The 17667-nt window shown below is 46.8% G+C and overlaps 1 protein-coding gene across 1 annotated transcript in view; it reads right to left on the bottom strand.

The window, feature by feature from the left end:
• TBC1D1 (TBC1 domain family member 1) overlaps positions 1–17667 on the bottom strand; it is a 182878-nt gene that overhangs the window by 80147 nt on the left and 85064 nt on the right. The window contains exon 3 of the mRNA XM_049790103.1: positions 1268–1789. Within this exon, the coding sequence (XP_049646060.1) occupies positions 1268–1789 (522 nt within the window). The remainder of the gene's footprint in view (positions 1–1267; positions 1790–17667) is intronic.

Genomic DNA, 17667 nt, shown 5'->3' with positions numbered 1-17667 from the left:
GAGAGAGAGAGAGAGAGAGAGAGAGAAGAGAAGGGGGCTGGAGAGCCCTCAGTGTGCTGCTGGGACTGGCCCAAATATTCTCTGCACAGTCCCTGGTGTGTCTCAAAGGACAGAAAAGACTCCATCAGCATGGAGCCCAGAAACCACCCATTATGCTGGCCCATCTTTTTCTGACATTGGCTCATCGTCAGCTTAGCAAACTTCTAGAAATAACTATGGGTAAGCTGTAGTCTTGACTTGCATTTCATTTTGGGCATGAAGTTCAAGAATCCTGGATTCCCAAATTCAATTACCCTCATTAATAAAAGGGCAACTGTCTTCTATATGGATTTAAAAAAACTAGAAAAGAGGGAGTTTTTTGTTTTTTTTTTTCAAAGAGATACTACTGAAAATGTATTACTTGAAATCAAACAGAATTTTTGAAAATTCCCTTTGGAGGGCTTCTTTTGAACTTATTCACAGTTCTTTTCCACATTGAAAGGATGTTGTTACACCCATGGTTCAGGGCTGCTGGAGTAAAATATGTATGGAATCTGAGGTGAGTCCTGTTTCCCTTATGATTTTACTTATTTTTGTTTGTTTGGGGGCTGTACCTGGGAGTATTTCAGAATTATTCTTGTCTCTACACTCAATAATCACTCCTGGAAAGCTCAGGGGATACTGGGGATTGAACCAAGTTCAGCCATGTGCAAAGCAAGTGCCCTATCCACTATATGGCTCTGGCCCCCTCCCTCATGGCTTGATTTTAGTTTAGTTTAGGAGCTAAAACCGGCAGTAATCAAGGGTTACTTCTGGCATTGTGCTCAGGAAACACTCTTGGAGATGCTCAGGAGACTGTATGAAATGCCAGGGATCAAAAACAGATAAAGGCACATGCAAAGCAAATGCCCTATTAGCTAAGCTATGATATGCTCTGCCCCCCACCCCAACAATTTTTAAGGTTGACAATGAAAGTTAGGATTTCATCCTAAAAAGAAAATAAATTCCACTCAAAAGATCCATGTGGATTCATACAGACATTCAAAAGGGATCCACAGAGAGTTTAAGAGGCCTCACTCAGAGCAGATTTTCTGTTGCATGCCCCTCTCGGATCCAAGAATACTTTCTTGTGGTTTGGTTTTTGGTCACATCTGGTGATGCTCAGAGGTTTCTCCTGGCTCTGCACTCAAGAATCACTCCTGGCAGTACCCAGAGACCATATGGGATGCCAGGGATCCAACCTGGATCAGCCGCATGCAAGACAAGCTCAGGGCTGAGAATATTTTACCGTGAAGAGCATAGTTCGATTCTCCTCCATATCTGTGGGCTGCACACTATTGTGTCCACTGATGAGGTGGTTCTCAATGTCGTTTTCCTCAAAGGAGCTGAAGAAACTATGACTGCGAAGGCTTCCATCTTGAAATTCCTTCCTGAAGGCTAGAGAGCGCAGGCCGGGCTGAGAGAAAGACTTGCGGATGGGCCTCTGACCCTGATCCCCATTTGCCACAGGCTGGAGCACCGAACGGAACTTGTCAGCCAAGGAGAATCCCCCCACCACCGGACCTGTGGTGTCAGGGTTCTGGGAGGCCAGGTCCAGTTCAGCCTTGCGGCCACTGCTGACATGGTTGAACTTTTCAATGCACTCATCGATCAGAGCAGGCGGGGCCTTCTTGTGTGCCACAGTCACTCGACCGCAGAAGAGCACCTCAAATTTCTTGGCGAATGTGTCGTCGAACTCAGATGGGCAGTGGAGTTCCTCTTGGCGGGCAATCTTTCCCGCTTGCCGAATGGAACTGATGATCTCAGGCACCTGGAAGAAAACAAAGGTACACTGCTGGGTTACCTACTGGTAGGCACTCTCAGGATGGGTACACGGAATGGGCATGCAACCCCAAGGAGCAAACACTATGCGCTCTCCATCATTCCAAGACATGAGCACTGAGGGAAGTCAATTTGGCCCAGAGTGATGGCACAATGGGTAAGTGGCTTATCAATCCCCAGCATCCCATATGGTCTCTCAAATCCACCAAGAGTAAATCCTGAGCATGGAGCATGGAGTAAGCCTTGAGCATAGTTGGATGTGGCCCCACAAACAAAAAAATAAACAAACAAGACAATGCATTTACTTGCTCACAACATGCTGCAAGGTTACTATCCTGAGAAGGCTCCCTGCAAAGTGGCTTGCTGTAGGCCCACCTAGGCTGACTCCACTCAAAAACCAATGTTCTCCCAAAGAGAAGGATAGCCAACCCAGCTCATAGAAAAGGCAGAAGTTGGGGCCAAAGTGGTGGTGCAAGCGGCAAGGTGTTTGCCTTGCACACGCTAACTTAGGACGAACCATGGTTCCATTCCCCAGTATTCCATATGGTCCCCTGAGCCAAGAGCGATTCCTGAGCACATAGCCAGGAGTAACCCCTAAGCGTCACCGGGTGTGGCTCAAAAACCAAAAAAAAAAAAAAAAAAGAAAAGAAGAAAAAAAAGGCGGAAGTTGTTCTGGATTCATGGATTTTCATGGATTTCATCTTGCAAAAAGGCTCCCCCATATAAATGATCAGGCTGGAGATCACACAACTGGAATGAACCGAGGAGAGCAGATCTCACAGCATCGTGCTCCCCTGTGACTCCTGACCATGCATGGCTCCCACCCTCTGCTTGCCTAATAGCTGAATGGCTACAGCCTCCTCCGAGCTAAGGGGTTCAGATCAAGAAGCGAGCAAGCAGGATGCCAGCTCGTTATCACTGCAGCATGCAGTGCTGACCTCCCTCGGGAGCTTTCCAAAGCCTTTTGAGTTAGCTTCAAGACAGGATGGAGGGAATGAAGCAAAGAGCCTCGTGTCTTTATCTTGTGCCTCCCTGTTGCTAGGCCTGCTCTTCATTAGTTTCTGTGAGGATCCTTCCCAGCAGCAGGAGCAGAGGGAAAGAAAAAGCCAGCCCTGAGAGCAGCATGTAAGGGGCTGCTGGTACTTGGATTTCCTAGAAGGGTCCTCGCTGCTGCAGGCCCCTAAGAGAGCACCAACGTTTCTCATAAGACTTCGGAAGAAAATTCCACCAAGGGACCAGCGCTTGTCCGCCCAACATCATTCTGACAACTTTCCACAGAAAACCTCCATTCCTTCTCAGTTCAGATCAAGAGGCAGCAAGCATGGGACAGGGAGATGAGATTTCAAACACACTTGTTAAGGCCAGAGAAATAGCACAGCGGTAGGGCATTTGCCTTGCACACAGCCGACCCGATAGACCCAGGCATCCAATATAGTCCCTAAACCTGCCAGGAGCGATTTCTGAGCACAGAGCCAGGAGTAACCCCTGAGTGCCGCAGGGTATGTCCCCTCCAAACAACAACAAAAAACCAAACACACTTGTTATCTAAGTGTTCATGCATGTGACTGGGGGTGGGGTGGGGGAAGACCACAAAAATGACTTCCTTCAAACCATGAAGCTAAGGATGTGTTCTTTTTCCAAGGTGCTTTAAAGAAACAGTTAAATATTTATAGTGCTTCCTGAAACAGACCTAAGCAACATTGAATAAGCTGAAATTCCTTTCCCTATGTCTGGCACTGAACATTTCTTAAATTAGTTTGTTTGTTGGTTTATATTTTGCCTGTGCTATGACTGGGGGGGAGGGAGGGAGGGAGGGAGGGGGAGAGAGACACAGAGAGACAGAGAGAGAGAGGAGAGAGAGAGAAAGAGAGAGAGAGAGAGGAGAGAGAGGAGAGAGAGAGGAGAGAGAGAGGAGAGAGAGAGAGAGAGAGAGAGAGAGAGAGAGAGAGAGAGAGAGAGAGAGAGAGAGAGAGACTGAAGAAGGCTCTAGCTTTGCAAACAGGACTTGAAGGCACAGGTTTCTCTAGCAGGATTCTTACCAAAGCTGAGGCTTCAGTAGAAGAGAAGGGGGAAGCAAGGGGCAAAGGCAGGCCTCAGGGTCCGACAGTCCTCAATGCCAGAAACTGAGGAGTCATGAGAAGCAGGAAGGCAGGATGAGGTGAGGGATAAGGATATTGGCAGGGGTAAATGTCAGCTGGGGCAGAGGCTTCATCAGGAGAAGGGAGAGGAGCCCTCAGAGGACTGGGCACAGGCTCAGCAGTATAGGAGCCCCAAGTTTTATTCCCAGCACCACACAACAAGTCCCCCCAAGCACTGCCTGAAGTAGCCCCTGAGCCCTGTTGCATGTGGCTTAAAGAAAGAAAAATGAGGGGAACAGAGAGATAGCATGGAGGTAGGGGGTTTGCCTTCCATACAGAAGGGCAGTGGTTCTAATCCTGGCGTACCATACGGTTCCCCATGCCTGCTAGGGGCAATTTCTGAGCACAAAGCCAGGAGTAATCTCTGAGCACTGCTGGGTGTGACAAAAAAAAAAAAAAAGAAAAGAAAAGAAAAGAAAAAGAAAGGGCATAGGGTAGAGAGAAAATAAATAAATGAAATGCTGGGCCGAAGAGAGAGCACAGTGGTAGGGATGTTTGCCTTGCATGCAGCCCACCCGTGAGAGACCTAGTTCGATTCCCGGCATCCCATATAGTCCCACAGCCTCGGCAATCTGAGTGCAGAGCCAGGAGTGACTGCTGAGTGCCACTGGGTATGGCCCAGAGACCAATCAATCAATAAATAAATAAAGTTTAAAAAATAAATGAAATTTTGAGTTAGGTTGGCTGAAGCCTGAAGTATGAAAATGCAAAACTACAAGGCAGGTGTGCCAATCCTCTCACTCCTCTCTCTCTCTCTCTCTCTCTCTCTCTCTCTCTCTCTCTCTCTCTCTCTCTCTCTCTCTCTCTCTCTCTCTCTCTCTCTCTTTCTTTCTTTCTCTCTCCCCCTCTCTCTCCTCTCTCTCACACATACATGCACACACACACATACACACACACACACTCATAAGCAAGTATAATTGGGAGACTTTCTTAAGAGGATGGTTTATAGGGTGTTAGAATATTTACTGCAAATATTACAATGAACGACAAGATTGAAAGGCAAGATTGACTCCAAATTCACAGACCTACTGCTCACTTGCACAGATAGGATCTGGGAACTCAGAACGGCAATCTTTTTTTAGTTTCGTCCCTGAAGTAACAGATACGTCATTTCTGATTACAGATAAACGGATCATGTAAATCAAAAGGAAAGCAAAAACAAGAAACTGACAAGCATTTCACGGGTTCATAAACCAATCGGGATTTGAGACTTGGCATTATTTGCTTTTTGACATAAAATCAGAACAAAATGTTAGATAATGTAAATGTGTGGCCTATTATGAAAAGGGGTACTGTTTAGACATTTTACAAAAAGTATTAAACTGAAACCGGAGTGATAGCTCAGTGATAAAGCGTTTGCCTTGCATGCGGCCAACACAGGGCGATGGTGGTTTGAATCCCGACATCCCATAGGGTCCCCTGAGCCTGTCAGGAGCAACTTGGGGGCTCAGAGCCAGGAGTAATTCCTGAGCACCGCTAGGTGTGACCCAAAAACAAAACAAAAGAAAAAAGTATTAAACTGTTTTTCTGTTCACCTATTTCAGCTTATACTACAGGTAGACTTTAAAGTAAATCTATAATTCACAAGCAAAGTTAGTTTTGAAACTTGTGTGTTGCTGGGGCTTAACTCAAAGAGCTGGAGGATTCACATCAAGCCCAGGAAAGTTCTGGGTTCCATCTCCAACACAATGTGGTCCCCAAAACTTCTGGGTGAGACCCCCCTAGCATCATGCCAGGGTTAAACCCTAGTTCCCCCTCCCCAATATCATGTTGTCAAATACACATAGTATATAGTGTGAATTACTACTTTTTGTTTCTTTGTTTTTTGTTTTTGGATCACACCCAGCAGTGTTCAGGGGGACCATATGGGATGCTGGGATTCAAACCAATGACCTTCTGCATGCAAGGCAAAAGCTTTACCTCCATGCTATCTCGCCAGCCCCAAATTACTACTTTATAAGTAGCCAGAAGATAACATTTTTTTTGTTTTGGTTTTGGTTTTTGGGGGGCCATACCCATGGCGCTGTGCTCAGAGATTACTCCTGGCAGGATCATAGGGGACCATATGGGATGCCAGGGATCAAATCCAGATCAACCACATGCAAGGCAAACACCTTACCCACTGTGCTATGGCATCAGGCCCCAGAAAATGACATTCTTTTTTTTATTATAAATTTATTTTTAACTATGAGAACAAAGATGCAAAGAAAGAGGAAAAGGTAAAGTTACAGTGGAAGGACAATCACCCATAAACAGAATTCTTAGAAGAAAACCCCTTGCTGATACCTTAATTTTGAACTTTCAGCCAAAAAACATTAAGAAAAATAAAATAGAAACCATGTACAATTACTTTGGTCCTCAAGTCCCCAGATTGTAGTACATTATAACATTTCTTAGCAGTACACAAAGCAATCTAAGGCCATAAAACTTATATAACTCCTTAAACATTGAAGGTATTTTCTTACATTTCCTTGTCCGTGCATATTAGTTTAAGTTAATCACAAAAGTTTAAGTGGGTTTTTTTTTTTAAGGATTAGAGTCAAAGGAGCACCATATAAACAGTGTTAGAGTTGCAGTTATTGTTTGCATAGACCCACCAAAATATGAGGGACACGGAAAGGAAAGCCTTGGCCTAAATACAAGGAGACCCTACCCCTTAAGTTTCCTGGCAGAAGACTAACTCTAGGCTCCAGGCAAACTAGTTTGTCCAATCCAAGTCATTGTCTGTAGTGCCAATACACTTTTATTTTTTACAGAGAAAATGACATTCTAACTGATTTGGGAATATGGCCTCTGTACATAATGACCTTAAACATTTGTGCTGACTTTCTTTTCAAGGATTTAGGGGTTTTAAAGGATTAAATTATGCAATGCAAGTGTAATTTTATTCACAAAGACTTAGAGAAAAGTTCTTGAAACATTTCAAACCTCAAGTCATTTTACTTTTCCTTTACATTTTTTTCTGCCAACTCATAACAAATATTAAAGTAACCTAAAGAGTCTTATGTTTGATGTAAAATTTTAGTCCCCTCCTTTATTTAATATCAAAGCAATTTAAAACTGCAAAAATAGGGCAAGTTACTCTGCGCTTTGTTCCTCTCGTAAAATGTTCTCTCATACTGTGTGAAATTAAAACAAGCAGTTTAGAGAATAAACATCATCTATTTGGTTCAATTGTTCTAAGCAAGGTAAATGGGGGAGAAGATGACTTTGAGCCCTTTTTGGGGGGGCCACATTCAACAGCACTCAGGGGTTACTTTCTGGCAGGTTCGGGAAACCATATGGTATGCTTGGGATCGAGCCCAGTCAGTCACATGCACAGCAAATGCCCTACCACTGTGCTCTGGCTCTTGAGTCAAATATTTAAGTTTGTTTTGTTTTGTTTTAGTTTGGTTTGGTTTTGGGGCCACATCTGGTGACGCTCAGGGGTTACTCCTGGCTATGCGCTCAAAAATCACTCCTGGCTTGGGGGACCATATGGGACCCCGGAGGGTTGAACTGCAGTCCGTCCTAGGTCATCAGTGTGCAAGGCAAAGGTCCTACTGCTGCACAACCACTCCAGCTCTCAGAGGGCTGGTCCCATGAGGCTTCTACGGTCTCTGTCCATTGGCTCTGCGCTCCCAATCACACAAATGCTCCAATTAATGGGTTATCCCTTCCTCAACGTGTGTGTGTGTGTGTGTGTGTGTGTGTGTGTGTATGCGCGTGCGTGCACGACTGCCAACAGCAACAAGTGTGCAACTCACTATGCCTCTGGGATTTTTGTTGTTTATTTCATTGGTATTTGGGGAACTACTCCCAGTTCAGTTATAGGGGGACCATATGCAATGATGGGTTGGAGCCCAGGTCTCCAGTAGACAAAGCATGCGCTCAGCCTGTCCAGCTTTCTCTGGCCCTCTCAACACTGCTGCTGTTGCTTTAGTTTGGGAACCACCCCCAGCAGTGCTCAGGGATCCCTCCTGGTAGGGTCCTGGGGTGTGTGTGTGTGGAGGGGGGAGGACACTATGAGGTGCCAGGGATTATCTGCGGTAGAGAGTGGCAAGGCAAGAACCTTAACCCCTGTACCATCCCTCTGGTATTCTCCCACTTGCTTTAAGAGAACAATACACTCCCCTAAGAGAGGCCTCCTTCCATTCTCTCTGCTCCCCAGGCCCTGGGGCCCCCATTCCCTTCCTGCACCAGGAACGGAGGCTCTGAAGTACAAGGTCAGTCTTTTTACAGCTAAGATAAGTGCCAGCATGAGGAGGCAAGGAGGCTCGGCCCCTGCCTCTTGCTCCCTCCTTGGGGCCCAGGCTTGGCCCTTCTCTGGGGACCCCAAGGAGTGTGTCAAGTGGGTCCTGAAAAGGTCAATTTCAAGGATGCAGAAAAAACAAGCCTCATGGCTGCCCCCACTTCTTAGTCACTTCTCAACTGTGCAGCCCTTTCTACTTACTTTATGTTTGTCTGTCTTAACTTTTGGTTTTGGTATATACCAGCTTGTTCAATCTCGTTTGGGGTCAGTGATCAGAGGATAACACGGTGCTGGGGTCAACCCTGGGTCCCGCCACATGCAGAACTGAAACAACTGTTTCCCAGACACAAAAATTTGGGAGCAGCAAACCATTTCCCAACATATTCAGGACAGACCAAGCATAAAACACCGACATGCATAAAACACAAGATAGCACAGAGAGTAAGGCACTTGCTGATTGTGCAAGCAGACAATCTGGATTTGATCCCTGCACTCCATCCATATAGTCTCCTGAGCCCTGCAGGGGGTGATCCCAAAGTGCAGAGCCAGGAGCAAGCTCTGAGCACAGTCAGGTGTGAGTCTCTCAAAAACAATTAATTAATTTAAAATTTTTTGTTTTGATTTTTGGGCCACACTTGGCAGTACTCAGGAGTTATTTCTAAATCTGCTCTCAGAAATTACTCCTGGCAGGCTCGGGGACCATATGAGATGCCAAGGATGGAACCCAGGTCAGCCATGTGCAAGGCAAATGCCCTCCCCGCTGTGCTATTGTTCCATCACCTAGTTAAATATTTTTAATCTACATGCTTGTCACTTTTGCACAGTGATGCAGCCCCATTAGCTCCAGAGCTGAGTCATGCACACAGCTGGACACCACATATTTGCTCCCCACAGGAACAACTGTATTTGGGGACCTCAACAAGTTACACCCTAGAAAGATATGAGAAGATCCAGGAGGTATCTCAAAAGGGCTAGAGTACATGTTTTCATGGGCTACAAGTAGAGGGGGTGCAATTTCAAGACTAGGCCTACAGTGTCCCTATAACATTAGCCCAAGTGACCTTCCAACATCATGATGGAGGACCACCAGGTATGCCATCCACCAAAAGAAAAAGTAGAAAACCATAAAAAACTGTTTATCTATAAAACACCTGCACATGGTGTGTACGCAGCAGGTATTTGTAGCTGGGACAAATGCTGTACAAACAATAAACCAGGAACAAGTTTAAAATCCATTTGGGGGGCCGGAGAGATAGCATGGAGGTAAGGCGTTTGCCTTTCATGCAGAAGGTCATCAGTTCAAATCCCGGTGTTCCATATGGTCCCCCGTGCCTGCCAGGAGCAATTTCTGAGCATGAAGCCAGGAGTAACCCCTGAGCACTGCCGGGTGTGACCCAAAAACCACAAAAAAAAAAAAAATCCATTTGGATCATGAGATGAGAGGTTTGAGGCTAATGAAGACTGAACTCCTTCTGGGATACTCAGCTCCCCATTCCAAAGGTGACAGAGAATGCATTTAACCCTGGTTATTGTGTTGGGGTAACAACTAGGAGCACAAGTGCTCCCAAGGCTGTGCTCAATGTGGGAACTGCAGCGGGCTTGGGTAGAGGCAAAACCATGGCAAGAAGCTATTTAAGGGTAAGAGGCATCTCAGCTTGTAATGTCGACTCCACACTTTCCTAAAAATGACCCCCCCCAAGCAGGGATCAGCTATTCTCTCCAAAGTACCCCCAGATCAATGAGGAGATTCTAAACCCTTTGTACTGCAGACTCAACCCTGTGGAATATTCTTGGAATCAAAAAGACACCAGGAGATACAAAAGAGTTTTGCAAGACCAAGAGGAAATTAGCCATAGTATCAAAATATGAACTACATGGCCAGCAATAATAGCACAGTGGGTACGGTGTTTAATTTGCACATGGTTGACCCAGATTTGGTCCCCAATATCACATATGGTCTCCCAAGTCTTGTAAGGAGTGATCTCTGAACTCAGAGCCAGGAGTAATGCCTGAACACCACTGGGCATAGTCCCAAAGGGGAAGGGGGACCTAACAGCAGGGTTCAGGTATGACAGCCATCAAGTGTCACATAAAAGCACCTGTAGGTCAACTTCATGTTCCAGGAGTTCACATGAGCTAGATCTCAAGGTTCAGTAGCCTTTAAGTCTGGGAGAACCAGACAGAATCTACTCATGACCAGAAGTAGGTTCAGGAAAGAGAAGTCAGTGACACCGAGCCCAAAGGCTTCCTTTGATGATAAGAGGACCTGGACAGGAGCCAGAGAGATAGCCTGGAGGTAAGGCATTTGCCTTCCATGCAGAAGGATGGTGGTTCGAATCCTGCCATCCCATATGGTCCCCTGAGCCTGCCAGGAGCGATTTCTGAGCATAGAGCCAGGAGTAACCCCTGAGCGCTGCCAGCTGTGACCCAAAAACAAAAACAAAACAAACAAAATAGAGGACCTGGAGGGGATCACAGCCTATGTCCTATCCTGACCAGGCCCACCAAAAACTTCATTTTTAACTGCAGAGACTTGCAACCCCAGAGCAGAAATCCCTGGCCCCCCACTCCAGGGGTCTGCAAATATCCAAAGTCCCAAAAACTGTTCCATGGTCCCAAAGACAGGGAAGCAGTGATGGGCTTTGGGGTTCAGGCATGAAAAGGGAACATGAAGGACCAGTCTTTGTGCCCACCCATCACCAGGAAAGGGCTGAGAGCAGAGGAAGGAAGGAGAGTCACAGAGGCAGATCAGGAACCCTAAAATTCTCCAGAACTGGGCAGAAGGAGGTGGATTTGCTGGGAAGCACTGGGAATGGAGCTCTGGAGGAAAAGGAAACTTGTCCCTGCCCCTCCTTGATGAGGCTCTGAGGACTGACACAGAGGCAGGACTCAATATCCTATAGGGAATTACTCATGCTACATGTGGGAGGCCCTAAGTTTGATCTCTGGCACAGCAAAGACCAAGAAAACTTATGTCCACATAACATAGGGCTTTGAGAGCTAGAGGTCTGAAAGTTCCTCTCTTCCTCCCTACTGGGGGTCCTTGACTGGAGAGGGGGCACCCTCTGGCAGGCACTGACTTCACCCTCCTGAGACCAAACATTTGACAATCAGGAATATGTCTAGAGAGCCAGTCACCCTATCCCCAAAACTAAGACTGAAGAGAGATAAAGACTTAGGCCCCCTCCAAGAGCTGCTGCCGGGAAGGCTTCCAAGCAGCAGTAACCTCCCAGGCCAGGAGAGGCTCAGGGTTCTGTCCACCACACATTCGCACACCCACATCCCAATCAATCAAGGCACTTCGTTTCTAGATATCTTGGGGAGGTCTGAATTATTCTGATTTCTCTCTATTCATCACTCTTGCAAGGTCAACAGAGATTCTTTTTGTTTTGTTGCTCTCTCTCTCTTTCTCCTTCTCATTTTTGGATCACACTCGGAGGTGCTCAGGGGTTACTCCTGGCTCTGCACTCAGAAGTTGGCCCTGGCAGGCTCGGGGAACCATATGGAATGTGGGGAATCAAACCAGAGTCCGCCCAGGATTGACTTCATGCAAGGCAAACACCCTACCACTGTGCTATTGCTCCGGCTCTTCTTTTTTTTTTTTTTTGAAGGGGTGGCACACTTGGCAGTGCAATTCTCAGGGGCTATTTTTGGATCATAAAAACAATTAAAAAAACAACAATAAACAATAGGGTCCAGAGAAATAGCACAGTGGTAAAGGCACTTGCTTTGTATATAGTTTACCTAGGTTTGATCTCTGACATCCCATATTATCCCAGTAGGAATAATTCTTGAGGGCAGAACTAGGAATAAGCCCTACGCACCACTGGGTATGGCCACCAAAACTAAACAACCCCAAAATCAAACGAAAGAAAAAAATAATATAAGCAACAGTAAGACTGATCAATGGGATTTGCTGCATTTGAAAAATAACTACCTGTGTCTACCAAAAGGGCACTCAGCTGGTAGAGCACCAGAGTAGTGTAGATTCCTTCACACATGTTAAGAAATCAATCTCGGGGCTGGAGAGATAGCATGGAGGTAAGGCGTTTGCCTTTCATGCAGAAGGACAGTGGTTCGAATCCGGGCATCCCATATGGTCCCCCAAGCCTGCCAGGAGCAATTTCTGAGCCAGGAGTGACCCCTGAGCACTGCTGGGTGTGATCCAAAAACAAACAAACAAAAAAAAAAAAGAGAAATGGATCTCAGCCAGCAGCCGAGATCCACTGCATGGCCCAGAGGACAGGCCACTCACAGACTGTGATGGACACGGAATGTGACGAGGCTGATTTTCTTTCTTCCTAACCCTGCAAACATTCACAGCAACACAATTTGATCAGCCTATGGGAAACAACAAACGCATCACTCCTGATTGGGCTTTTGGATTACATTTCTTACACCCAAGTTAATAATTAAATCTGGGCCCGGAGAGATAGCACAGCGGTGTTTGCCTTGCAAGCAGCCGATCCAGCACCTAAGGTGGTTGGTTTGAATCCCGGTGTCCCATATGGTCCCCCGTGCCTGTCAGGAGCTATTTCTGAGCAGACAGCCAGGAGTAACCCCTGAGCACCGCCGGGTGTGACCCAAAAACCAAAAAAAAAAAAAAAAATTAAATCTGTCATTTAGAGCTGGAGTGATGGTACAGTGGGTGGAGTGTTTGCCTTGCATGCAGCCAGACGCAGGTTAGAGCCCCAGATAAGCATCATAGATGGTCTCCCAAGCCCTGCCAAGTGTGATCCTTGAGTTCAAAATCTGCGGATAAGCCCTGAATACCACCCATGTGGCCTGGAAAACCAAAATAAATGAATTAATACATGAATGAATAAATAAATAAATGTCTTTTTTTTTTTCCCTTGGAGGTGATGTAGGGCAGGAAATACCAGAAATCAAGCCCAGAGTCTCACACATATAAGGCCAGGACTGAGACTACATTACTGGCAAAAAAAAATTATCATCGTTTAGATTACAAAACATATGATACTGTTTTCAATAAATGGCTGATCCCATCCAGAGCATCACAATGGCATGGCGTGTGTGTTTGCTTCAAAATAGTGTAAATTCATGCCCTTGATTTTCCCCCAATGACAAACTTCCTCTGGGTCCTCCCCTGGGAAGAAAACTTCCCGCAAAGGACCCAGCGGCGCCCATGCAGCGTGTGGGTGGGCCGGCGATCACACACTCTACTAGCAACACACTTCCTGCCCACTTCTCAAGCTTTTCAAAACTGGAGACTTGACCTCGTGGGATGCCGACACACAGTTTCCTGGAGTTGAGACGCCCTGGAAGTGAAGAAATTCCTCACGGTGGTGGTAGCACTTGGAGAGAAGCAGAGGAACTTCAGAAATAGCTGCAGGGCAACACCCATATTAGGGAAAGGGAACTCAAGGCAACTGAGACCTGAACAAGGTCACTCTGGACTTTCCCCAGAGCCCACCCATATCTGACGGCAAGGGCTTGTCTCTGAGCAGTGCCTAAGGCAACCTCTGAAGCAGGAGCCTGGAGTAGCTCCAGAGTACTATCAGGTGTAGCACAATGTAAAAAAGCAAAAGAAGGGGCTGGCGAGATAGCATGGAGGTAAGGCGTTTGCCTTCCATGCAGAAGGGCGGTGGTTCGAATCCCAGCATCCCATATGGTCCCCCGTGCCTGCCAGGGGCGATTTCTGAGCATAGAGCCAGGAGTAACCCCTGAGCACTGCCGGGTGTGACCCCCAAAAAAGCAAAAGAAACAGAACCAAAATCCAGCGCTAAATTTAATGATGATAAATTCTGGATATGATATGAGTCAGGCAATGTTTTGTTATTGTTGTTTGCTTTTTTTTGTTTTGTTTTGTTTTTTGAGTCACACCCGGCAGTTCTCGGGGGTTACTCCTGGTTCTGCACTCAGAAATTGCTCCTGGCAGGCTCAGGGGACCACATGAGATGCCTGGATTTGCCTCTGTTCTGAGTTGGCTGCATGCAAGGCAAACACTTTATTGCTGTACTATCTATCCGGCCACTGCTGTTTGCTTTTTTGTTTCTGGGCTACGCCTTGCGGTGCTCAGGGCTAACTAACTCCTGGGTCTGTACTCAAGTATCATTCCTGGCAATACTCAGAGGACCATATGGGGTACCTGGGATTAAACCTAGGATAAAAGCAAGTGCTCGAGCCCCTGTACTTTTCTCTTACATGGATTAGTCCTGGAGAACAGCTGTTTCCCCCCATCCCCCTTTCAGAGCATGGACACATCCCTACGTAGAAGCCACTGGCCAAGCACAATACCGCCACCTCTAACAGCTAGACAGAAGCTTCATCCTGGGTCCCTCTCCCTTATCAAAGGGACAGTCCTACCACCTCAGCAGACACAATTCCAAATTAAGAGGTTCCTGGCATCCTTCAGAACAAAGCCCTAACATAACAGACCAAGGCCTGAGGCCTGGGGCCTGAGCAAGAGAGAGTTCAGCAATGAAGACACACCTTTTGCTTGAGGCTGACATTGGGTTCGCTCCCCAACTCCACACCCAGAGGGCCCCTGAACACTAGGGTCTGAGCAGCACCACATCCTTGGGCACTCACATTGAACCACCAGCCTGGCTGGACCAAAATCATGAAACTTCAAAATCCCAGGCTAGTCCAGGGGTAAAAATAAGGCTGAAGCCAGGGGCCAAAGCACAGTAGGTACATGGCAAACCCAGTTGGATTTCCGGCACCCCATTTGGTCCCTCGAGCCCACTAGGAATGACTCTTGTGTACAAAGCTAGGAATAGCCACTGAATGCTGCCAGATGTATCCCTCCAACCCCGAAAAAAAAAAAAAAAGAGAGAGAGAGAAACCAGAGAAGTGACAGTAGCCACTTAGTGGCCAAGTAAAATGCCATAGACTGTCTCCTAAATAGGCCTTTGACCCAGAGAATGCCAGTCCACACTCATTGTATTCAGCCTGCCAGGGGCGATTTCTGAGTGCAGAGCCAGGAGTAAGTCCTGAGCACTGCTGAGTGTGGCCCACCAACCAACCAACCAACCAATAAATAAATAAATAAATAAATAAATAAAGTTAAAAAAAAAGAACAGGGGTCAGAGTGGTGGCGCAGAGTGGTAAGGAGTCTGCCTAGCTGGTGCTAGCCTAGGACAGACCACGTTTCGATCCTCCAGTGTCCCATATGGTCCTCCAAGCCAGGAGCGATTTCTGAGTGCATAGCCAGGAGTAACACACATTGGGTGTGGCCCCCAAAAAAGACAGACAAACAAAGAACATTTTTGGAGTCCTAGGGGTGAAGGTTGGCCATTGTTCCCAGAGTACCCAGCTAAGACCAACAGTAAACATGACAAACCAGCACCCATAGCCCAAGCCTGAGACTGATTGCCTAGAGCTAGGGAAAAGGATGGCATTGGTGGGGAAGCCAATTCACTAAGTGAAAGCGAACTTTCCAGAGGATGGGAAGGGGCTTCTAGCACTCTGTAAAGAGCAGCAGGAAGTGAGTGAGCGCTGAAATGTGTAACTCAGCAGCTCGGGTCAACAACAAAATGACAGTGCAGTAAGTTTATGGTCCCTCCACTACTGACTTTTTCCATGACGTCGTTGGTCTCACCTCCCACCAGTCCTGACCTGCCTTCCCTCTTCCCACCACTGTTTTCTTTTCTTCTATTTTCATCCCTCCTTAACTGCTATCACAAAAACCAGGGGGCTCTTTTTAGGGGGGTGGGTCACACCTGGCGGCGCTCAGGAGTTACTCCTGGCTCTGCACTCAGAAATTGCTCCTGCCAGGCTCGTGGGTCCATATGGAATTCTGGGATTGAAACAACTGTCAGTCCTGGGTCAGCTGCTTGCAAGGCAAACGCCCTTCCTCTGTGCTATTTCTCTGGCCCCCAAAAACCAGGGGTTTAAATATTATCAGAGCGATCACTCCAAGGGCTCCATTCTTGGCCCCTCAGGAGCTCACCCTAAGTTCCATGGAGAGTGACCCCTGAGCACTCCCAGGTGTGGTCTAAACTACAGACAAGCAGAAAAATGACGAGTTCCATTTTAATACAGAGCTTCGATCTTAGGCACCTCAGTTGAAAATATTTTCCTAACATCTGAGCTCCTTGTTTCATATCCTGCACGTGTTCTAATCCTTTAATTATAGAAACAGCACTGGTAGATGAGCTCAAATAGGACTGGAAGTAAGATCATTCATATTTTGTTGGTTCTGGAACCACACACAGAAATTGCTCAGGGATTAAATATAATCCCACCTCTCCAACCTGGGGTGCTGTTTAGGGCTCTTTCTTAACAGTGCTCACAGGACCATGAAATGCCAGGAATGAAACTTGAGCCAACTATATCCAAAGCTCTGGCACTAGTCTTCTGAGTTATCTCCCAGGCTCAGCGAGCTTTAAGCTTGACAGCACCAGAGCTACTCCCTGTCCAGTGCTCAGTAGTCACTTCTGGCGGTGCTGGGGACTAGCTCCTCAGCTCCAAACCTATCTCCCGAGAGTTAGGGAAGAGGGAATCGCAGCACCACTTCCACAACAACTGGGATGCCAATTATACCCGGAATGAGAGATGGTGGGGCAAGAGCAATAGCACAGCAGGGCACTGGCTTTGCAAGTGGCTAACCCAGGTGTGGTCCCTGGCATCCCATATGGTCTCCTGAGTCCTTCAGGAAAGATTCCTGAGTGCAGAGCCAGGAGTAACCCCTGAGCATTACTGGGGGAGATGCAAATACCAAAACAACAACAACAAATAAAAAACCCCGAATGTTGGGGCCAGGAGTGGTAGTACAGCAAGAGGGCGTTTGCAGTATATGCAGCTGACGCAAGATGGATGTGGGTTCGATTCCCAGCATCCCATATGGTCCTCCGAGCCAGGAATGGTTTCTGAGCACAGAGCCAGAAGTAAAACCTAAGAGCCACCGGGTGTGACCCAAAACAAAACAAAACAAAACAAAACAAAAAATTAATGTAAGCTCACTTTTTTAACACTTCAGTCTGTTCCATGTTCCTGCTCATGAAGTGTTTCCTCCCTTAAACCCCATTTTGCAGATGGCATATATCTGAGCACAGATTCTTCCCAAGATTCACCACCAAGCTGAGGAGAGAGCTACAGTCTCCACACCCACCCCACCTCCTGCACCTGTGAGCACAAAGTAAGTCTGTGGGCAGGTCATGGCAGCCATGAGCAGAGCTCTGTCACCACACGACTCTGGCAGGTCCATCCTCCACCGGCCCTCGTGTCATGTCTTCCAAACCCAGTACACTCAACTGCTGTGAGTAAATGCCTGCACTAATCAAAGAATTTCCCCACTGTCCCAACTGACTGCTGCCCTGCTCAGATTTCTTTTCAAACCCCTTCTCCAAGGGCACCTCCACTTCACTTACTGGGACTCTGAAAAACACAACCGATGTGAATTATAGTGTGCAGCTGTGTTTGAAATGACTGTGAAATCTTAGTCCATTGTTTTGGGAGACATGAGTACTTTGGTTTTTAGTGAAACACTTGAGAAACAAGAAGTGTTAACACTACCATGTGTGGGATTAACGA

This window comes from Suncus etruscus, chromosome 16 (genome assembly GCF_024139225.1).
Source record: "Suncus etruscus isolate mSunEtr1 chromosome 16, mSunEtr1.pri.cur, whole genome shotgun sequence".
Lineage (NCBI taxonomy): Eukaryota > Metazoa > Chordata > Mammalia > Eulipotyphla > Soricidae > Suncus > Suncus etruscus.
Note: the sequence above shows the minus strand (reverse complement) of the source record. Positions and strands in the feature narration are given on the sequence as shown.